The 23,537-nt window shown below is 39.8% G+C and overlaps 2 protein-coding genes across 3 annotated transcripts in view; one reads left to right on the top strand and one right to left on the bottom strand.

The window, feature by feature from the left end:
* Positions 1 to 4,669: 4,669 nt before the first annotated feature.
* On the bottom strand, positions 4,670 to 20,327 carry FEM1C (fem-1 homolog C). 2 transcript variants are annotated; one of them, XM_085213309.1, is made up of 3 exons: positions 20,116 to 20,327; positions 19,202 to 19,938; positions 4,670 to 10,249 (listed from the first exon to the last, which is right to left on the bottom strand). In XM_085213309.1, the coding sequence occupies exons 2-3, from the start codon at positions 19,743 to 19,745 to the stop codon at positions 8,940 to 8,942; spliced, it is 1,854 nt and encodes a 617-aa protein (XP_085069435.1). In that variant the 5' UTR covers positions 19,746 to 19,938; positions 20,116 to 20,327; the 3' UTR covers positions 4,670 to 8,939. The 2 variants fall into 2 exon arrangements, with proteins under 2 accessions (XP_085069435.1, XP_085069436.1); XM_085213310.1 differs by having other exon boundaries at positions 19,202 to 19,873.
* Positions 20,328 to 23,372: 3,045 nt separating this feature from the next.
* Positions 23,373 to 23,537, top strand: part of ALDH7A1 (aldehyde dehydrogenase 7 family member A1) — a 33,986-nt gene continuing 33,821 nt past the window's right edge. Inside the window, exon 1 of the mRNA XM_085212858.1 lies at positions 23,373 to 23,532. Coding sequence (XP_085068984.1) covers positions 23,506 to 23,532 — 27 coding nt within the window. The 5' untranslated portion in view covers positions 23,373 to 23,505. The remainder of the gene's footprint in view (positions 23,533 to 23,537) is intronic.

Here is a 23,537-nt window from a genome sequence, read left to right as displayed (position 1 = left end):
TCCTGTTTGGTCTTTGCCATCATGAAATTAAAAGAAATGAAACTTGAATGAACACTTGATCACATGAGAAATGAGCGTGTGATCCAAGACAGCCAGCATGGCTTCACCAGGGGAAGGTCATGCTTAACCAATCTAGTGGTCTTCTATGATGGAGTGATGGCACTGATGGACAAGGGGAAGGTGATCGATGTCATTTACCTGGACTTGAGCAAGGCCTTTGACATGGTCCCCCACCACATCCTTATCTCCATGTAAGGAGGGATGTGGATTTGATGGGTGGACCACCCGATGGATAAGAAATGGGTCGAAAGGCTGCAGACAGAGGGTGGTGATCAATGGCTCTATGTCCAGCTGGAGGCCGGTAACAAGCGGCATCCCTCAAGGGTCTGACTTGGGACCGGTGCTCTCTAAATTCTTTATCAAGGACATCGATGACGGGAGTGAGTGCGCCCTCAGCAAGTTTGCTGACGACACCAAGCTGAGCGGTGCGGTTGACATGGTAGAAGGAAGGGATGCCATTCAGAGGGACCTCAACAGGCTTGAAAGGTGGGCCCGGGTGAACATAGTGAGGTTCAACACAGCAAAGTGCAGAGTTTTGCACTTGGGCCGGAGGAATCCCAGGCATCCATACAGACTGGGAGGAGTGGTACTTGAGAGCAGCCCTGTGGAGAAGGACCTGGGGGTCTTGATAGATGAAAACCTTCACATGAGCCAGCAGTGTGCTCTTGCAGCTCGAAAAGCAAATGGTATCCTGGGCTCCATCAGAAGAAGGGTGGCCATCAGGGACAGGGAGGTGAATGTCCCACTCCTACTCTGCTCTTGCGAGGCCCCATCTGCAGAACTGTGTCCAGGTCTGGAGCCCCCCGTACAACAAAGACAGGGAGCTGTTGGAGAGGGTCCAGAGGAGAGCCACAAAGGTGATCAGAGGACTGGAGCACCTCCTCTACAAAGACAGGCTGAGGGAGCAGGGCTTGTTCAGCCTGGAGAAAAGAAGGCTCATTGCAGCCTTTCAGTACCTAAAGGGAGCCTACAGGGGGGAGGGGAATCAACTCTTTGAAAGGGTTGATAACAGCAGGATGAGAGGAAATGGTTTGAAGTTGAGGGAGGGGAGAATTAGGTTGCATGTCAGGGGGAAGTTCTTTACAGAGAGAGTGGTGAGGTGCTGGAACAAGCTGCCCAGAGAGGTTGTGGATGCCCCGTCCCTGGAGGTGCTCAAGGCCAGATTGGATGGGACCTGGACAACCTGGTCTAGTGTTACATGTGGAGCTTGGTGGCCCTGCCTGTGGCAGGGGGGTTGGAGATTCATGGTCCTTGAATTCCCTGGCCATTCTGTGATTCCATGAAACTATATCCTAGTTGGTCAGATAGCACCACCTGGATGAGCAAGTGGAAGGATTATATATGTGGTGTAGTGGTGTAACAAATATATAACCTGCCCTGACCAGCAACTGCAGCTGTTGCTGTCTAACAACAAGAAGGATACCAAAGGCTTCTCCTGTGGTTGTGAGTTATCTAATCCTATGTGAATGGTCTCATGCTTAGCAACAGCCCAGCTTGTGTCAGTTGTACAGTGGAAACTGCTGTCAGGATCTCTGCCTCCTGTGTGGTCTATTGAGAAAACTACTGACACTTCCAAAGCTGTCTTATTTCTGCTGAATATACTGAACTGGCCGAACATGTTAAAAAACTATTAAGGATAGACATGTACAGTACAATTATGCAATGATATCAGCATCACTTCCCTAAGAAGTGAACCTAAGGAAACAGATGAGAACTTTTTGATTTTATTTTTCCTCAAAGCAGACTCTTCGTAAGCAAAACTACGGACATCATAATATACCAGCAGTAAAGGGTCTCAAAAGTAACATTCCCAGAGCCAGACAACCCTGAGCGTGTTCCTTGCTACAGACAAGTTTCCAAGGGTCATTTTGAGAGAGCTCTGAACCTGTGTCTTGGTTTCTGCATTTCTGTAGTAGAGCACATACTTCTTAATATCACATTGGCAGCATTTGCATTAAGGTCAATCATGCTGTCAGACACGTACAGTATGGCTGATTCATTTTCCAACAGCTAATGATGTGGTAGGTCCACCATAGCAATCAAGTACATTATCTCATTTTCCACGTCAAACCATTGCACAAATTACAGGGTGTTATGTTGGAAATGCAGTAACCACTTAAAAGGAAGAGGAAAAAACAACAAGCAGTGTAACAACTTGCATTTAAGGCAGGAAGAGAAACATAATTACGACTATGTTTGTATTAGGAAGGAGTAGATCCGCAGAACAGAATTGGCGCCAAGGACCAAAAGTTGTACAGCACACTTCTGGGGTAAAGAAGGGGAAAATGAGAGGAAGAAGTGCTCATTTCAGAACAACTTACAATCTAAACCAACAAACTGAACAACCCATTAGTGCTAAGTGCCTGTTATGCGAGCGTGTAAAAAACATTTTTCAGCTTAGCTTCATTCAAAAGGAATCCAGGTCAGGGAATAAAACAACCATGTGATGTGAACGAAAGCACAGCAAGTGAGGGCAAATGGAAGAGTTGCTTCAGAAGCATGTTCACTCAGCATGGGCAGGACAACTTGCCCTTTGGCTCCAAGGTTAACATGAGTTGGGACTGAAATAAGCCATATGCACTCCTGGTTTAGCAACTAGCTGACCATCTCCCCCAGGGAGAATTTTAATATTTAACAGGTCTTGATTTATTTATTTTCAGCTCCCTGAAGTTTATACTAAATGCGATGAAACAAAAGCATGATGAATGAAGCCAGAAAGCAGCACACAGTTTAGAAATTTATCATACAGGTTAGCAAATAGAGAATGAGGCCAGACAACAGCTACCAAAGCTGCAAAGAAATTTAAAGAGACAATGCAATTCTGATTGTCACATGTGCAAGAAGAGAGCAAAGGAGAAAAGCAAGTTTGCTATTCAGAAACTATGGGAAGACAACACAAAATAATCTCTTACACATAGAATATTTAGCCTCTCTTTATAGTTAGGCTAATGAGTACTCGAAAGGAAGAAATAGTATCTAACAAGAACAGGACAATACAAGCTAAGTGTGACTTAGCTAAGCTAAGCAGGTCAAGGGAGGTGAAAAAAAGGAGGAATCAAGCCATCAAAAGGTTGGTTTAACTGACTGGATGTTTCCATTTGCTTATCCTTACAGTTAAGAAAGCTTGATTTGAGCATTTGTGCGGCCTTTCACTTAAACACTGAGAGGATAACTCTCTGCATCAAGGGCAAAGAAGCACTGAAATTACTGAACATAAATAACTGTGGAAAAAAATAAATATTGAATGGGAATTAAGTTCACTGAAGGACTAGAGTGTCAAACAGACCAAGGAAAAAAATTTGGCAAGGAAATTACAACTAGATAAAACTTCAAGAGAAGCAATGGAAGGAATCCTTAAAATTTCAGATAGCAACCCATGTTTCTTACAGCCTTCAGGGAGTCAAGGCTACTGCTTACATCACAGCCTCATATTTCAAAAAGGCACTTGTAAGAGTCAGAAAGCAATTCTGTCTTTTTCTCCTTTATGCACATCTTTCTTTTTAACTTCTGTGTTTCCATGTCCCCTCTTACCAACTTTTTTCCTTCGTGTCAGAGAAGACAGGTAAGGAGTGGAGGGAGGTGTGACCTTGTTTTCCATTGTTCATGTATGTGGCTCTTGAAAAATTATACGGGAAGAGGAAAAGAAACCACAAATGCATTGACTTTGGCAGAGTAACCTACCATTCATTTAGCCTCTTTTGCTCTCTCCCTGTGAATTTTCATCTTCAACTGAGCCAGCACTCGTTATTGCCAAAAAGCATTTTGCATGGGTATACAGTTCAGGTGGACACTCCTAAATGAAACAGCTACCATCACCTGCAATTGCAGAGGGATGAAAAACAACATAAATTATCATTTCTGGTTTTTCCCTTTCCTAATAAAGTGAATCCACGTTCAGTTTATTAAGCCATCTGTTTAACAAGTGTGTGAAAGCTCTGAATCAGACTATCTCATCCAGAACATCATTTTTTGATGCATGTGTTACTGAGTAGGCATAAAACTAACACTTCAGCTCTCTGAATTGGACACTACCTCATAGGATTATGACTATCTACAGAGATATTCTGCAATTATGATAGCAGTGCTCGTCAAAGTCTTCCATTCTGCAGTTCTTTTTAAGAAAGATCTCTTAGTTTTTTTCTCTTACCTTTATAGAACTTTTTTTTTTTTTTTCTCCTCAAGTGGTGCAAGCAATATGGGGAAGAATTTAAAAACTTTAAGAAAATTAATCTGTACAATTTTCTTAAATATCTGTTGTTCTTTTATTACAAGGTCTTTTTAATTTCTTTTGTGCTAGCAATACGTTTGCATAGTTAGATAGCATGACTACAATGGTCTAGACAACCTCTGCAGACATCATCTAGAAATAATCTCTCAGTTTAAAGCCTTTCCTAACTATTGCCCATTACCAGAATACAAAGGTTTGAGTAGACCACCATTTCACAGTGAAAAAGGTAATGAAACACTGCATTTTGTTTAAGGTATAATTCTTAATGAAAATGAAAGTCTAAAGTTCCATCACTGACATCAGTTACCTTCAACTCAGAAAGGCATATCAACCATCACTGATATAACCTTAAAGAGAAGGGATATTATAGACTCAGACAGGTATTCTCCAAAACATATTTTTAATATAATTTGCATCTGGAGCCTCCAGAGAACGTAAGCACAGAAATATGCTTGTTTTTTTGTTTTTTTTTTTTTAAACATTGATGCTAAAGCTAAATTATTTCACATAAAAAAGAAACTGCAATGTTTCCATACATGAATTCTCTTGGTAAAATGGAACAAACACAAAATCAGTTAAAACCAAACAATACCTTTTCATTCTGCCCTCACTGAGGGTTCAACAAATACATTCACACTCAAAGCCAAGAGTTACGGACAGTCTAGTAGGTCTCCCATTGATTTCCTCATAGCTACTTTGAAACATCAAATACCACTTGACTCTATTGCAGTCACAGAAAATAGAAATTAGTGTTAATTCTACATGGACACATCTGTCAACATTTCAGAGTATAACATGCATTCCACTCCATATATTCCAAAGCTTGAGGAAGCTCTTTCAACAGTAGTCATGTTCTGCCACCATCACCTTGCAGTTGCTATAAAACTGAGGAGAGGCACATTTTTATCCCCTTTTAAAATACTTTTGTAAAGATTTTGCTATGGCATTCTATTCCTTTTTTTTTTTTTTTTTCCCCTTTCTTAAGTGTTTTTGTTTTTCTTTTTTTTTTTTTTTAAGCGTTTTATAAAAAAAATTGAAAGTTTAATTTTAATGAGCTGCAAAACATTTATTAAGAGAGAACTTTTTGAGGACTTCAGAAATACGCAAAATAACTTCCTAGCCAGGGACTGCTGTGAAGTACAAACGGAAAACAAGTTGTTGCCTTCCATTTCAAAAAGTGCATTCATATTGCACTTAAAAAGAACAGAGACGTCACAAACAGCTGGAACCTTGTTACCAGTATCATACAAGAGCAGGAATATAATTTTTGATAGGAACAGCATCTCACTTTTTACTACAGTACTGTTCATCTACCTGGCTTAAGTATTTCTGTTGAAGCCCAAGAAAAATGGAAGAAAAACTCCAATGAGTATTTCTATCCTGCTCCCTCCTCATAATCCCCAAATACACCTTAAAGAGGTCTTAACAAGCAAGGAGGTATCTGCATTTGTAAACTGCTTAATCAGTTTTAAAACCTGTGTCACCCTTGCTGAGCATCGCAATTTTTTTTCCACAGTGTTCTCAACATTTTTTGTGCTGGTAGCTCTGGAACTGCACAGTTCACCAGAGAAAAGCCCAGATATGACAAGAATAGTTAAAGTTACAACAAAAAACTGTATTCTGAATGCTCTTTAGTTCATTGCCCTGACCACATCAAGTTCAGCTAGCTGTACTACTGCATTTAAAATCAATAGGTTTCACTAAAATCACTTTACTGCCACCTCTGAATGAGTAACAAGACTAAAAACAAAACAAAACAAAGCCTCTTTGTCCAGAAGGTTGATATCTAGATTGCAATGGAGACAACTGGCTAAACCTGGAGCTGAAAGAAAATCTGTTACTGCCCATCAGCACTGGCCACAATGGTACAAGCATATATGGCAAGACCTGCCTAATCAAAAAATCCTGAAATTAATTCATAACATATTATCTGACACAGGCCCTATACTTTCTTTTTTTTTAATGAAGCAAAAATTAAAGAGTAATGTAAACATACAGGTGAAGAAGGAAATGGAAAAGACAATTAAACGCATCAAGTACCTGGCAAAAATCACAACACTGAGTTCAACAGATAGCCTCAACATCGTGAAAAATCAACTTCTGAATGGAGGTGATGCACTTCAGAACTGACATATGCCAACAGGTATTTAGACAGAATCATACACAATAAATCAGTACTATCATATAAGATATATTTTAAAATTAAAGGAAATAGTTCACACAATGGGCCTTCCCTGAAAACTTATGTCTCCACTGGATTTACATATATTTAATGATAATCTGCTTTCCAACCATTTTGAAATGTCTTCCATTCAATAGAACAGACACTGTTTGCTAACAGTTAATTTTTTTGAGATTATATTTCTGGACTAACAATGTCCAAATAACTCATTTTAAACTAGTTATTAGAAAATTATGAAGACAAATTTAAACTAAAATCACCAAGTAAGATTCCAAAGTATAAAACTCCAAAGATGTTAAAATTTGTCCTTCTGCAACCTATAGAAAGAGAAGTACGTTTATGACTTGGTATAATATGGATTATTTGTACTGAGGCATCATTTATTGATTACCTCTACTTACAAAGTAATAGAGAAACATTAAAAAAAAAAATAAGGAATATAAAAGTCAAGCTATTGTGCTCAGATAGGACAATTTGGGTGGCACATGTTTTAATCATCAGAAATCAAAAAAATTCAGCTAATAGTTTACCTTGCAAATACATTGTAGTATCTGGATTTCTTCATTTCCAGACTTTCAAAAAGCGTACGTGTGGCATGGGATAAACATGCGAAAGTCATTTCTAAGTAAAGCCTAGAAGTGGCAATACACCAATGGCACTTTCAACATACCTTTGTTTAAAAACATTCCAATATTTTTTTTCAAGAACGACCAAGCTAGTAGTGTACACTTTAAAAAGGAACCCCAAAATAGTCAGAAAGCAATGAAGAACTATTCTAACATGCCCTCAAGATACATTCTTCCTCAACTTAATTCACAGAAGACAAAGATGTTCCAACATAAGGTTAGAAAATCAACAATTACTCTTCTATAATAGCTTTATCTGGTTAATTTGGCCTTTAAATTCTACAAATCTGACAAAAGCCATAAGCAAACTTGTTCAATCTCTGGAGCAAGAAGCCCTTAGATATGCTTACTACCGACCAGTGGAATGAAACCTTAAGTCAACAATATCCAATATGCTAGGCTAAGAAACTTACAAGCATATTCTACTCAACAGAACTGAATTTCACTTCAAGATATTCGCAGGGCTAATGTGCCGTAATATAATCTACTATTAATCAACAGTAAAGTGCTGAATTATATTAATTACCTGAATTGCACATTTATGATCTCCATTTATAGATTTAACAAGTCAAAAGAGCCCTTTCTGTTGTAAAAGCTAAGCTGTTGTGCAAATATTATAAAAATAGGTACTTTCATCAGGAGCTTTATACACAACATAACTTCTGCTTTTTTTTTAAATATAGCTGACATACTAGAGAAAAGAACATGCAAATATTTATAAAGATATTCAAAATGAAAAAAAGGGACACTTCTATAGAACTTCCAATACCTTGCCATACAGTCACACAGTCAAAATAATGCTAAGTGATGTCTAGATCTGGACTGATAAGCGTCATGCCACCAACATGCTTTAGTTTCTTTTGTAGCTAAAGTTCATTTGTAAATTTAAACTACAGCATTCATTTGATCTACTTCTCACTAAAGTGTATTGTTAAGTTTGAAGTTAAACTTTGAACAAACTTCACATCTAGTCACATAAATAGCACAAGCAAGACATGACTGCAAAGGGGAAGGTGTCAGTTGTATATAATGAGGACCCTTCCCCTAACTGTATGATGCAACAGAATGATTTCCAGATTTAAAGTTCAGGGAAATTATCACATGAAAGATTTTCTTCTCCTAAACTTAGTCAAATCTCCTGAGGATCAAGAGGAAAGAAACCTCAGTTACAGCACTCAGAGAAGTAAAATCCAAGTTTGGAGAGCTGGTAAGTAGTTCCAAAATGTGTCATGCTATGAAGCCAGCATTCTCAAAAAATCTCCAAACAAACTGCAAAATGAAATCTACATTTAGTTCAAAATTGGCCAAGTGCTGCATAGAAGTATGCTCACACGCAACAGTCATAACTCAACCAGTGCATAGAAAAGATAAAAGCACTTATGGTAATTGCAAATGTTAACAAGTTCATCCAACTTAAACAGTTTAGCAATGAGTCCATAGAAAAGAAGAGAGCAGAAATGCTCAAATAAGACAACAAAAAAGATAACCTTCCAACTGTATAAAATCCATACGACAGTTATACTATAAGACTTCAGAGGAAAACACTCAACTCAGTTCCAAACAGCCATCAGGCAATTAAGACCACAATAGACAAGCCTTTGGCAAACAGTTTTAAGAGTCTAAATATGGCATTTCATTTCTAATTAACTCACAAAATATAATATATGGCATACGTTAAATACCAGGTAACCAACTCTGCCAAACTGATGCTAACAATGCTTTAGCTAATGAAAGCAAGATGGAGCAAGCTAAGAGAATGCTGGTGTATCACAACATTGTTCAAAGCAAAACACTGTCATCTAGTCGTGCTTCAGCTAAAACAGTGCTCTCGGATCTCACGCTATCATCTATGGAGCAAAATAAAGTTCTCTAGTTTTTCAGGGATGTGGCCTGTATAGCGTATGTTACAATTCACTACAACACGAGCAGCAAGACACTGCAGTGTAATATGATTTATGGGCTGGATTAAGTTTTTGGCTATTTCTTTATCATCCAGCAAATCACTAGCAGTTTTTCTATGCGAGTTTGTGGCATCAAAGTGTGAACCTGAATTAATGAGAAAATTCATGATGTCTGGATGATTGTTCAGTGCAGCAATGTGCAATGGACTATTGTTATCACAGTCTCTGACATTTACATCAGCACCACATTCCACCAAGATAGCAGTAACTTGTAGAGAAGGGAATTTACAAACTGGGTAGCGACCCACACATGTAGTACTATTGTCAACAGCAAGGTGAAGTGGACTGAAGTTATTTTTCCCTCTAGGCTGAAGCTTAAGAAACTTATAAATAGTCTGTTTCTTAAAATACTCCTGTTCTGAACTGCAAGGTACCTTCTCCAACAAGCAAATTAAATGCAAAATGATGGCAAGGGCTTTGTTCAATTGTATTGGATCAGGAGGACATTGGGTTTGTTTCATGGCCCGCTCTATTTCAAGAACACTTTTGCACAGTATACCCATCAGATCCTCAAATGTAACAGTAGTGCCTAGTAGGCCTTTCGCCCTATCCTGCAGCATGAAGGAGAAAAGTTCAGCAAATGACAGTAAACTGCTGGATGTCATAGGGCTCAGCGGATCTAGATTGCTCTGCTGCATGTCCAACGCGTATTTCCACAAGTTGATGCAACGTTTAAAGTTTCCAGAGTCCGCATAGACAGCACCTCTGTATCTAATATAGTAGGATGTATCTGGGTGAGATGGGCCAAGAATACGTTCTCTAATTAACAGAGCTTGCATCCTCATCTCATCAGGATCAGCGATAAGATTTTCTAGCTCTTCTGAGCTGTTTACCTCTTTAGCATAAGCATAGGCCATAATTAGTGTTTGTGGCACTGGTTTGCTCAGGATATTCGTTCTATCACTGTATCTCATTTCCATAGCTCGCTTCCAGTACTTCAAAGCGCCAAGAAGATCTCTCTTTTTGTCAACAAACGTTGCTCCTAGAAGTTCCAGAGCATTTATGCACTCAGCCTTACTGGTTTGCACATGCTGGGTCAGAAAGTCCACAATATTTGTGTGGCCTGTCACACTAGCTGACAGAAGTGGAGTCATTCCATAACCATCCTTTTCCATTTTAGCACAATACTTGAGAAGCATCTTCATGATCTCCAAACTTCCAGATTCTGCACAATCATGTAATGCGGTGTTTCCTACACAAGAGAAGAAAATCAGTTACACAAACAATCAAATTATAGGCTAAATCCTACTGCTTTAACCGTTTTAAAAAGTCTGTTTTGACCTTTATGCAACATGAAAAGCTTTGCAGACAGTTAAAATATTTTAAGATCTGACTAAAACATCAAGATTACAAGGCAGTTGAAAGAATCAAAATGCTTGATATTACTGTCCGAAGGAATTAGGCAAGTCTTAAGGGCCTTTTTGTCTCATTCATAAAGAGAAAATTAAAGCAGATTTCCCAACTACACACACGATTTTTCTTTTAGATCTGCTTCTAAATAGGAAGCAAAAAACTCTTAAGTTTGTTATCTCTATATTGTTTTCTTTTCCCTTCTTCACCTGTCAAGTTTTCTTCTTCCCTATCTTCATCAATGTTTAAAAATAATGTGATCTCTATGAAAGCTAAAGGTGAGCTAACTTAAGAAAATTCCCTCAACACAGCACACAGCCATCTATTTTGCAAGAGTCTTATTTATGTTCAGATTATTTTTCTGTGCCTGCCACTGCATAGTCCTTAATTTAAGAGGGCTCCAGTTCTAAAACTGTAGAGAAAGTTGTAGCATTCATTAGCACCACTTGATTAAAAATAATATACACAGCTAATTAGAAATAACATTGGGCACAACAGTTAAATATTGAACTATTATGTTTCAAATAAATGAAAGTTTTGCTCCTTTCAAATGCAAATACATCACTGAGAAGTGACTGAGCTGGATGATAAGCTCTCCTGATCTCCTCCATCAGTATAGAATCTCACACTCTGTCATTCAAAAACAATCACAAGTAAAACCCACACTGTATTATGAATACTACAGATTCTGGCTTAACAACTTTTCAGCCTCCCACTAAGTCAATACAAAAATAATTAACAGAAAGCTCATGTAACTTGTTCTTACTGCTTCCATTAGTTTGTTTTTTGTTATTAGCACTGTGAAATCCTAATTAACTGATTGCCAGATCATCCATTTCTATTACACAGTTAGCAAGTTTCCACATTTCCAAACAAGATCTTTTCCAAGATCGCAGTCACTGGACTTTGCTTTTAAAAAAATGGGAGAGAAATTTCATAGAGCTTTCTATTTTTGTTAGGCTTTTGTATGACAACAAGACAGCAATTTGCAGCAGTTGTATCCCTGAGCCCACAAGAGACTGACAGCAGGTTAGGAAACAAAGCAACGGTCTTGAAATTTTAATACAGTGTTTGGAAAAGCACGTATTTAACTTAGATTTTGTTTTGTTTCAACTTTTTTCTTCTCCTGAGCGCTGTAGAATATGTGGTTCATTCTTTTTTTAAACTAACGAAAGGTAAATCTGGACATCTAAGAGCTGAACTCCATATATAAGCAAACTAAGTTGAGCTTTTATCTCCATTTTATTTTCTGCTCCCTTAAATACAGTAAATTGAGACACAAAACGTATGAAGTTGGCACTGTGTAAGTCTCTACATACATGAAAAAATTATTCACGCTTACGAATTACATTTCAAAAATAAAAATAATCTTTCCCTTTATTACTTCCATTCTGAGAATTCATGCAGATCTCCACAAATTTAACATCTCCTAGCTTTTCAGTATGTGACTTAACAGCACTTGCCTCCTAAAAAGAAAAAATAATGGATACAAAAGTGAAGTATTAAGAAAAATCCTACAAAAGCAAAATTCACAATTATCTGCTCAGACCACGATAACTTTCCTCTAAACTCAGTGCCTACCTATTAACAGCAGAACTAGATGATCTAGATCCACAGTGCAAAGCAGTTGCTATACTTCAAGTAACAGTTTATTGTATAGTAGCCTGCTTTTATCTGTTGATATGCTGCTGAGACAAGGAAATATTCATCCAACACTTTCACAGCTTTTGGCAGATAGCAGAAATACGTAGACTCAAAGTCCGTTCAGACAAAAATGTTATAAAGGACACAGAGCCTTTTACCTTGATTCCCCATAACTACCTCAATCACTGCCCCTTCTCAATTTTATCTTTCACTTCTCAAAACTTCACCTGAAAATTAGTTTGCTGCTCCTTCCTCAAACCAGCTTGCAAACCATGACAGCATTCTCAATACCTCTCTCTTGCTTTCATTTCCAACAGTCACAAAAATAAAGGAAAGGACAAATGGTTGCTTTTCAAGACTAACTGAATCTCTACTCAAGCACACCAAATATACAACAAAATGAACTGCTGCCATACTAATCAAATTCATACAAAGAAGTGCAAACAACTCTTTTCAAATACTAAAGCTTAGAAGTTTGTTGGAATCGCAGCAAAAAAATAGCTATGAATGCATTTTGCCCATCAACCAGTGTTTTAAGTACAAATTCCAAAAAAAAAGAGAAAGCATCTGATTTCAGACAGCGAACTTGCAAAGTGTTCTTTTCCAAATAAATTTTCCAGTGGTGGACAATTACTTCACTATCACCTACTAAGAAGTAAAACAAGTAAGCAGATGAAGACATCAAACACAAAGTGGTGCCTAAAATTACCTACTAGATCAAGACTTCTGAACTTAAATCCAGCTCACACACTGGCAAGTGATTTTCAAACTTTACTACTTTAGTCAATTATTGTCAGTAATGGACAGTGTTAAGTCAGTCTATTAAGACCAACAAATTTTCCAACTACAAGAACAGATCTATCCAACTTCAGGCAGATTAAAAGTCTGGCAAGCATAGTTAATCAATACTCTCTCTGTATTTTGGTGACTCAATATGTATAAGAGCATCTGACCTCTAAACTCCTAAGATGCAATGGACTAAAAAAGTAGAGAAAATTAGTGAAACTTGCCAACACATTCCTTATGTACGTTGTCTGGCTATGCCAGAGAAAATCTATTTAAAAATGCAACTACATCATTCAAACCATAATTACAGACTGGCTGGTTCCTAAGGCCATCTGCACTTAGTGATGAAAGCAAAACCAGACGCATCTGGGTGCTGCCTGAATCACCAGTTAATACAGCCATTTCAAGTCCAGACCCCCACTCAACGCAGTGCTCAGGAACTCTGGAATTTGCATCTGCATCCATCCGACCTTCAGGTCAACATTTTACACTATGACATTTTTTACATCTTAACTACACTAAAGAAAAAATACATTAGTAATGCTGGACTCACAAGTGGTTCAACTATTAAATACTTTGCTGGCTTTGAGAGTAGGATCTACAAAGCTATTTGTACTACATACATCAACATTTAACAGTTGCTCTTGAAACTTTTCCATCAGTTCGGCTTCACAAGGGCAGAGCAGAGAGGGACAATGCCCTCCTGGCCACTCTTCTGATTCAACCTGAGACGCTGTTGGCTTTCCAGGCTGCAAGCACACACTGCTGGCTCATGTTGTTTGTTGTCTGCCAGGACCCCCAAGTCCTTCTCAGCAGGGCTGCTCTCAAGGAGTTCCTCTCCCAGTCTATACTCATAGCTGGGATTGCACTGATCCAAGTGCACTTGGCCTTGTTGAACATCATTAGGTTTACATGGACCCAAAGCTGTTCAGGTCCCTCTGGATGGCATCCCTTCCTTCTGTTGTGTCAACTGCACCACTCAACTCAGTGCCACCTGCAAACTTGCTGAGGATGCACTCAATGCCATCATCCAGGACACTGACAAAGATGTTAAAGAGCACTGGCCCAAGACAGAGCTTGGAGGACACCACTCAAGACTGGCTTCTACCTGGACATAGAGCCACTGACCACAACTCTCTGGCTCAGTAGCTCTCTTACTACTGTGAACTTCCAGCTAATAATTCCTTATCAACTGAATAGTGCAACCTTTAAACCCATATCTCCAATTTAGAAATAAGGATGTTGTGCAGGACCTAACACTGGCTACTAATAGCATTATCAGAATTAAGGTAATTTTTTAGCTACTTATACTGTAGTAGCCCTTGGAGACCATGATGTGCAGGCTAATAAAGGAAGATCATTACCATCAATTTTTAATATCTACACCTCACTTACTATGATAGTAGAAGTGCAGTAATGAGCAGGAAGCACTGACATAATTAAAAGACATTGTGACAGTGACATTAAAGACATTAAGCCTATATTCTACATAGGAAATAGTTTCTCCACTATGAAGATAGGCGGAGGGAGCTGGGCTTGTTCAGCCTTTCAGTTTTTAAAAGAGGATTATAAAAAGGAGAGGAATCAACTTTTTACAATAGTACATAGTGATAGGACAATAGTACATAGTGATAGGACAAGGGGAAATGGTTTTAAGTTGAGGGAGGGAAGATCTAGGTTGGATGTCAGGAGGAAGTTCTTCACAGGCAGTGGTGAGGTTCTGGAACAGGCTGCCCAGAGAGGTTGTGGATGCCCCGTCCCTGGAGGTGCTCAAGGTCGGATTGGATGGGGCCCTGGGCAGCCTGGTCTGGTATTAAATGGGGAGGTTGGTGGCCCTGCATGTGGCAGGGGGGTTGGAACTTGACGATCTTCGGGGTCCCTTCCAACCCAAGCCATTCTGTGATTCAGTGAACAGTTCAAGTATGATAAACCATTATTCTGGCTTTAAAAATTCCATCTATTTCAAAAACACTGCACCATCTCCAGTGACAGGAATAAACAGAGGCTAGATGTTATGCATTTCAGAAGCTAACTAGTCCAATATCTACAACATTATTTATTTAGCAATAAACTAAAATAAACATATTAGAAAAAAGAAAGAAAAGCATCTGAAAGTCATTCTTTGGTAAGTAACTTTCTAAGTGACAAAACTTGAATTTGACATATCTCTTGCATGTTTGGCTATTTTTTGTTGTTTTTCTTAGTTGTGAATGATATCTCAAATAATATATTACTAGATGTTGTTAGTGTATTTACAATTTTGAAATGATTTACAGGAATTTGATCACATATAAAAGACAGCAGATGTTACAAGAACACAGGAGGCTCATTTTTGCACAGGAAGAAAACCGAACTCGCAGTGTTACAGTAGGCTGGGTAGTTCTTTGCTAGAAAGCTATTGCTGGGATACTGCATTGCTAATACAACTTACGTTGTTTCTGTCTGTACTTAAAAAAAAAGAAATTACTCTTACATTACCTAATAACTTCTTTCAATTAAAAACCATAACAAAATGAAAAGAGAGTAACTCCCACCTCTGGTCTTCTCAAACCTTGCAGGAAAAGATTAGGGAAAAAGTTATCATTTCTCATCATAACTGCCCTATACTTTTGATACTTTTTTAACGTATCATAAGCACTACAAAACCATCTTCTGTATCACAGATCAAATTCCTAAGTCTCCGTGGTACAAAACACTAATTTGATAGGGATTCAAATTTATAATGAGGTCGTGTCTTTCTATGTCAGAAAGAAGTAATTCCCAGAATAGATTTGTAACACAGGAATGAAAAGAAAGCAAGGCAGTGACACAGAAAGTGATTAGACTTGATTTGCAACCTATATTAAGTACACTCACTTCCTAAAAGAAGGGGAAAAAAAAGACCAGATTTCTGGTAGTAAAACTTGTATTAAAATGTTGTCCCAATCTGACTTCATATCCAGGGCCTGTTTGTGAAAATAAATACTAAGCTGCTGAACATTACACACCATAGAAAAAAGATGTAATTAGAATGACTGACTAGTGTGGAAAACTAGCCACATGTATCTGCTTAAGCATCCTTACAGATTAAGTTAATCAGTTTTTTTGAAATGAAATTGTTTATATAACACTGATTTTCAATACAGCACTGGAAGCAATTAAATCCTTCAGCAGCTGTACTGATATTTTATTTTAAAAAAAATATATATATATACTGAGCTACAACATACAAATAAGGTAAGAGAACTTTCAAATTTTTACACACAGTATGCATAACAAAGAAATGCTCCAGGTAGGCTTTCCTTGTAAGAAGAAATCAAGGGCAAATTGCTAAGAACTGCTAACCTTCCTAAGTTTTGGTGGATTCTTGATATTCTGTAACAAGAATAATTGCATCCCTTACTCACAAATGTATTTCAGGATAACTTCTGTTGTCAAAACTAACAATATAAAGTATGCTGTTAACCATTTAATTTCACCATAAACTTCTCTTTAGTTGGAACTAATGATTTATTTCTTTAAACTATATCTTCCTTATTTTACTCACAGTCATTCCTACTGAGGTTCAGGTTCATATCGCATCATACAAAGAACATTCAAAAATGCAGTGCTCTGTCATGTAGTAGTAGCCAAAACAAGAAAAAAAACTAAAACAATAATTAAAGATTTTTCCTTTCCCAACAGTTTTGAGCATTATACTTTTCAGTCTTCCACACAAAAAATGGAACTGAAATACAGTACCACTGTTTGAATACTCTTAATAAAAGAACGTGTAGTGACTGAGGTCTGCGTACTTCTATAGCTTTCAAAATAAGCAAGTTAAGTAAACAATACTCATCCTTCCTACTACATTATTTTATAAAGTCATTCCAATCAAATTCTGTGCTATAGCTTCTTTCATAGAACAGCAGGCTTCCCCATAAATGGCTCAGGAAGGAGCCTATCTAAAAAAGAGCTCAGACACAGGAACAAGTTATACTACTGAAGAGCGGAGCACTCAAGTCTTCCATCTCTCTACTACCCTAGCCTTACACTTTGCCAATTCTTTAATACACAGGAGAGAGGAAAAACTGAAAATAATGCAGAGGTGGAATATGACAATGTAGCACAAATCCTGTTGGAAATAGGAAAATATAGTTTGATGGAGTGACGGAGGAAGCTTTTCACCCAGGTGTTGATGCACTGGAACAGGTTGCCCAAGGAGGTTGTGAATGCCCCATCCCTGGAGGCATTCAAGGCCAGGCTGGATGTGGCTCTGGGCAGTCTGGTCTGCTGGTTGCACATAGCAAGGGGGTTGAAACTAGATAAGCATTCTGGTCCTTTTCAACCCAGGCCATTCCATGACTCTGTAATTCTATCTAATAGTCACTTTGAAATTAACAGTACTGAATATCATTGCAAAAGTTAGTTCTGGAGATTATTCTGTTGAGCCTCAGCCACTGCAATGTTCATACTGCTGCAATATTTAAAGCTACCAGTTTTACTCAGCTCTGTTCTCTCATCTTTCACATTCAGGTTTTACAGTACTTACTCTCTCACCCTACCTTGTCACTGCTTACTGAATAACTTCACAAATCTGATCACCTTAAGATGCCAAAATGCATACTCATGTCACATAAGAGAGAATTTTTAAGTACAAAAAGGCAGGCCACACCCGGCCAAGACATGTTATCCACACACAATCATTCAGATGCACTGCAGCTCAAGATATTGAATTATTACAATCTAAATCATATCCTATCCAATCCAACTTTTTAAATCAACAGGGAGCAGTTACACCTTACTAACTCTACCTTATGTGCCTAAGATATGAGTAACACTAGAAACTAAAGGACATAAACAGAGTACGGAATGAAGACAGAGAAATGAAGAGTAAGGAGAGAATCCTCAGGAGTGCCTTTGAGTTTTTTAAGCAAACAAAAAACCTTAACAGAGCAGAAAAGTAAAATAATAAGCAGCAAATCAAAGTCTACTTCTTACTGACATGAAAGGAATGAGACTCAGATTTGCTCCTTCCTGCCCCCCTGCCCCATTATATCAGATACTTAACAGCTCTTTCTGCCCTTACCTATCATGAAAAGGGACACACTCTGGTCAAAACCAAAAAGAAGGATGCACATTTTATGCAATATGTGTTGTTCCGAAAACCCTCTCTAGAAAAATGACATTTTTGTCCTAACACATGCCCAAGATGATTCACAAGTAAGCTTAAATCCTTACAAAGGAGGATTTATTTTTCTCTGCCTACACTTATGACTGTGTTATCTTGCTTTACGTTAACCTCCACATGTCTGCATGATTTGCTGAAATAAAGTGTATTAGCTTAACAGCTTTTTCAAATATATTACGTGCATGCTTGGCATTTACCAGTATAATATGATAATCCAAGTACAAAGTAATGGTTGATTCTGTCAAAATTTAACTCTACTATTTTGCTACAGAAACAGGGAGTGGAAGCATTATACCAAAAAAAAAAAAAAAAAAAAAAAAGACTTTTCAATTTAGAAAAAGAGAAAAAAAAATACATAAAATAAGACACTGAAACACAATGACACACAATACTGGATCAGTGAAATAAAAATTAACTGCAAGTTGGAATACCTGGCATGCTTTTTTAGGCCAATACTATGATAACATAAAACTGATGGGTAACAGAACACAGTAGTGGTTCAGTCAAGCATGCTATGCAATTCCTATTGAAGACAAAAAGTCAAATTTTCACTTTGAGTCTGCAACAGCAGGACTGCCAACGGTGTAAACTATGAAGGGCATGACTCTGCCTCTATTTTATAGATATCCTGATGTTATAGCTTGGTCACCTGAAGCTTTTTTTTTTTTTTTTTAAATTTTAAATCTTAACATACACTTTTGTTTACTAACATTTTAAAAAATAAAGGCCCAAAAAGATGCAAGAATTTGAAGGGAGAGGACGGGGAAGAGTGACGTGCTCATTTCTTTTCACAGTAGGAAAGATTATGTTCTTTTTTTTTTTTTTTTTACATCTTTCTCTGTTCTAGTCTTAGTGGCACAAGTCAATTTTAAATACAGTTCTTTTTTTTTTAAGAAACAGCATTAAAAAACTAAAAATACATACTTACACATTTGAGTATTTGACTTTTATTAACCAACAGTTGTTCTCAGGAAAAGTATATGTGCTTTTTACATGTGCATAGGTGTCAGTTCACATGACAATTTAACAATGTGAGGCTTAATATTAATCAGTCTAGAAATAAATTGTGTTGTCAGTGTTAACAGAGTACACTGAAGAAACAGTAAAGACATAGCTGGGTAGAGTTCATCTTTTGTTTCATCTACATGAGACTATTTTTGGATCCTCACAGTTTCCTAAAGGTGTAATTCTATCTAGGAGCATAAAACAACTTACCTTTAACACTTTTTCTGTTAACATCAGCTCCTTTTTCAAGTAAATACTGAGCAATTTCTTTGTGGCCTTTGTAACAGGAAATCATCAAGCACGTGTGCCCATGGCGGTTTGATACTTCCAGGTCTGCTTTGTGCTCCACAAGGTACTTTACTATCTCCAGGTGGCCATCGAAACAGGCAGCTCTGAGGGGCGTTGAATTTGTCAGAGTTGTGTTGTTGACAGAAGCACCACGATCCAACAGGGACTGAACCACGTTCAAGTGGCCGGCAGCGGACGCTGCCCAGAGTGGTGGAGCTCCCTCAATGGTCTCACCATCAAAACTCACCGAACCGCCAACTTCTATGGATGCAGAGCAATGGTCCAACAAGTATTCCACCATGTCAAGGTGACCATAACGGGCTGCCACCAGAAGTGGGGTGGCACCATCGGTTTTTTCTGACATCAGTAAGGCCACCTCTTCTTTTGTCTTGCTTGCCAGTAACTTGGAAAGGAGCCGCAGCTTGCCTTCACGAGCTGCATTGAACACCGCTGTCTTTAGATCCATCTAGCCTGCGCCTCTCCAGCTCCGGGCAGATGCACGCCTGCTTCTTTTCTTTCAGTCACGAACACGAATCTCCTGGCAGCACAATCGCTCAACAGCAAGCCCCCAAATTTCTCTCGAGTCGGTTTTACCTACATGGGACAACATGGAGTCCGTGAGCGAGGTTCAGACCAATCACCGGCTCTCCTTGACAGATCTGCAAGAAAAACAATCCAGAATGCTTCCACCCTTCCCGCAGACACCCAGCACGACCCACCCAGCGGCCTCTCGCGGACCCTCCCGGCGCCGCGCAGCGCCGCCCCAGGACGGCGGCCGGACCGAGCCCTGCCCGCGGCAGCGCAACCGCCACGGCACAGCCCGGACCAAGGGTTACCTTCCCACGGGATCGCTGCCGCCGTTTTCACGCGAACTCTCCTGCCGCCCGCCACCCTCGTTCCAGCGCCTCCATAACAGACCGCGGCGCGCCGCCGACGCTCAGCCGCGGCCGCGCACCCGGACGCAGCGTAGCCTGGCAGGCAGAGCCGCCGCCAATGCAGAAACCGCGCGGGCGCCCAGCAGCCACTGGGGGCGGACGGAGGGAGGGACTGCGCCGCCGCGGGAGCGCGGCGGGGCGGGGGGCGGAGGGCGGAAGGGGCGGATCTCTGTACGGAGCGGGGCGCAGTGCGCGCTATGGCGTCCCGCCTGGAGGTGGCGGTTGTTGGTGCGGGTTGTAGGGTCAAGGAAAAGGCAAAACCGTGTAAATGGGAGCTATAAAGGGGTAGGGAGAATAGAGAAGCTTTGGGAGGTACGTGGATGGAACTGAGGAGTGATTGAAGGATTACAAGAGTTAATCAGCGGTGTGTGGGAGGAACAAAGGGAAGTGCATGCTGAGCGGCGAAAATAATACCCTGATAGGAAGGTGCTGTTAGGATGGAATCGTTTGTGGAGTTCTGGAAGCACTCTGACAGTCATTTATAATGGGAGTGGGCTGATCACAGTGTATATATGTAACACACTGGGGGGAAGGGAGCAGGTCTGCCTGCAGGGAGATCCTGTTTAATTTAACCTGCTTTTATGACAAAGTCACCTGTCTAGATGACCAAGAGAAGACCATGAATGTAATATTTTTGCATTTCAGCAAAACTTCCAGTTCTGTTTCTCACAGTATCCTTCTGGACAAAATATCCAGCCTACAGCTCAACAAAACATACTGTGATGGGTGAACAATTGGCAGATGTCTCACGCTCCAAGTGTTTAGTAAATGGAGTTGGATGAGGCTGGCAGCCAGTCATTAAAGGGGTTCTGCAAGGCTCCATTCTAGGGCCAGTTCTCTTTAATGTTCTTATCAACAACTTGGATCAGGACTTGGAGACATACTAAGTTTGTGGACAACACTAAGTTGAGAGAAGACATTGACTCCCTTGATGGCTGAGGAGCCTTGTAGAGAGTTGATAACAAAATATGGGCATGGAAATCACCAGCTATGTGAAGTTTAAGAGCAAGTGATGGATTCTGCACCTGGAACAGGGCAGCCATGGTTATATCTACTGACTGGGAGATGAGAGGCAACTTCACAGGAAGGTTCTGGAGGTTCTGTTCGATTGCACACTGAAGCTGAGTCAGCAGTGTGCCCTGGCAGCCAGAGAGCCTGTTGTACCCTGGGGTGCACAGACCCAGTACTGCCAGTGAGAGAGGGACTATCCCTGTTCTGGTGTGGCCTCACCTCAAGCACTGTGTGTGGCTTTGGGCACCACAATATAAGAAGGACGCAAAGCTATTGGAGAATGTCCAAAGGAGAGCTACAAAGATGGGGAAGGATCTGAAGAGCAAGATGTATGAGGAGCAGCTGAGGTCCCTCGGTTTGTTCAGCCCAGAGAGGAGACTGAGGGGAGACCTCATGGCAGCCTGCAGCTTCTTTATGACCGGTGTGCTCCAGCTGCTTTTTATGGTTTACACATCTCATATCCTATCATGTCCCATCTCAAGAAGTATTCAGTTACCCAGGCTGGTCTGGCCAAGAGTTAGATCAGGAAGAATGTATAGGACTGTGTCATGTGAGCTGGCCAAGGGATAAACCTGCGCCCCAAGGCTGGAGGGAGGGCCTAAGAAACTTCTGACCCCTCCCCAGCCTGAATATATCCTGAGCAATGTTTGTGTTGGCTGCATGGTAGAAAGCCCTTTTCTGCTTCAACTGCTGCAGCCCTGCTGCAAGTTGCGAGCTTTCCTTCTACCTGGGCCATTAATTCACAACTGTGAATTACATTCTGTAGCCCATGCGTGGACACAGGCCAAGAGGGAGAGGTCTGGTCCTTTATTTCCTCACTTCAACAGGTAAATGAGCATCTCTGCCCTTGTGCCCTGGAGAGAAAAGATGAAACTTTGCCTCCAACAGTGTCAGCTGAGCTAGGATTTTACCTCACTGAAAGCCTTGCTAATTTTCTATATTTGTATTTGGCTCGCTAATTTTCTATAGTTGTACTAAGAAATTTGGAGAGATAAATAAGAAAATAGTAATTTAGTTACAATATGTAAAAAACATGCACACCAATTTTACAGGCTTTTAAGTTAGTTTTATGCATATATGTACACATGTGCATGTATTATAAATGTAAAATGGAAAGTGATTTATTGATTCACTTCCGTAAATGTGCACAGTGGTCTACTAATTGAAAGTGTATAAGTGCTATTCCAAACAGCAAAACTAGTGAATTTAATACAGCAGAATTTAAATTTAAACTGCCAAACATAAAATTGATTCCTTAAGCAGTATTTGCCACTTACAAAATATCCTCAGATTTATCGGTATGGTTGTTCCAAGTCAGCAATTGACTAAACTGTAGATAGCAAACACATTAAAAATTAGTCTGCCCTGCTTTAACCATTAGGCAGAGGTGGTAATTCTGATGGTGCTATCCTGGCCAGAGCAAGGCATGCTGTGCCCTGATGGGATCCACACCAGAGAGACACTGGTTGTGTGTGGTGGCTTTGCATGCAGGGAGCTGGTGTGACTAATCCCTTGATTTGCTAAAATCCAGGTCAAGACCTTGTGACACCAAAAGCCTCTTACATCCCGCAGGGTATACCTGTTCTGGTTTGTTACACAAGTGAAATCCAGGACAGCCTCTATCCTGCCCTTCTTTACCCCATCCATATTATCCTCCTGTTCTTTTCCCTTGTTTGCTCACAGGCCAAGGCAAAGACAGGCCTGACAGCTTTGATACAGATACATGGAACTGTAGTTATGAAACTGAAAAGATTTCTTCAGTGAGTGGAATAAAAAATACATAATAACCTCTGTTTTCTAAATATTTTCTAAGTGTTTCACCTACCACGGTGCCTATTAGGCTAGCTGTGATATTTGGTAATATGCATCCCTCCATTGATTGATCACACCCACAAAAAGGAAGGAGTTGATCATCTGGAATGAAACAGAGCTCAAGAAGGCTCTCAGGGCTCCAAAGCATTGGAAGCAAGCATCTCTGTGGTAAAGCTGTTTTCCCTCAAGAAGACTTAGTAGAATGGGAGCAGTTGGAAGCCAGGGAAATGCTGCATTTGCTGTAAGCAGCACTAGCACAGAGAATAGACACAACAATACAACACGAGTGCTAGGCAACAGGCAGGACTGCAACACTGCAGGGCATGGCCTGGCGCAGCGTGAAGCAGCTGCAGCAGAAGCTATGGGATGGCTGGGAATGTTCTGCTATCCTCCAGCCTTTGGCTTTGATGTTGGCTCTAGCGTGGCCCTAAATTTCAGACATCTGCAGCTGTAGTTGTCCCTGAAAGCATGCAGCAGCAGCAACATGCAGTTTGCGTGAG

This window comes from Meleagris gallopavo, chromosome Z, assembly GCF_905368555.1.
Source record: "Meleagris gallopavo chromosome Z, MGAL_WU_HG_1.1, whole genome shotgun sequence".
NCBI lineage: Eukaryota > Metazoa > Chordata > Aves > Galliformes > Phasianidae > Meleagris > Meleagris gallopavo.
Note: the sequence above shows the minus strand (reverse complement) of the source record. Positions and strands in the feature narration are given on the sequence as shown.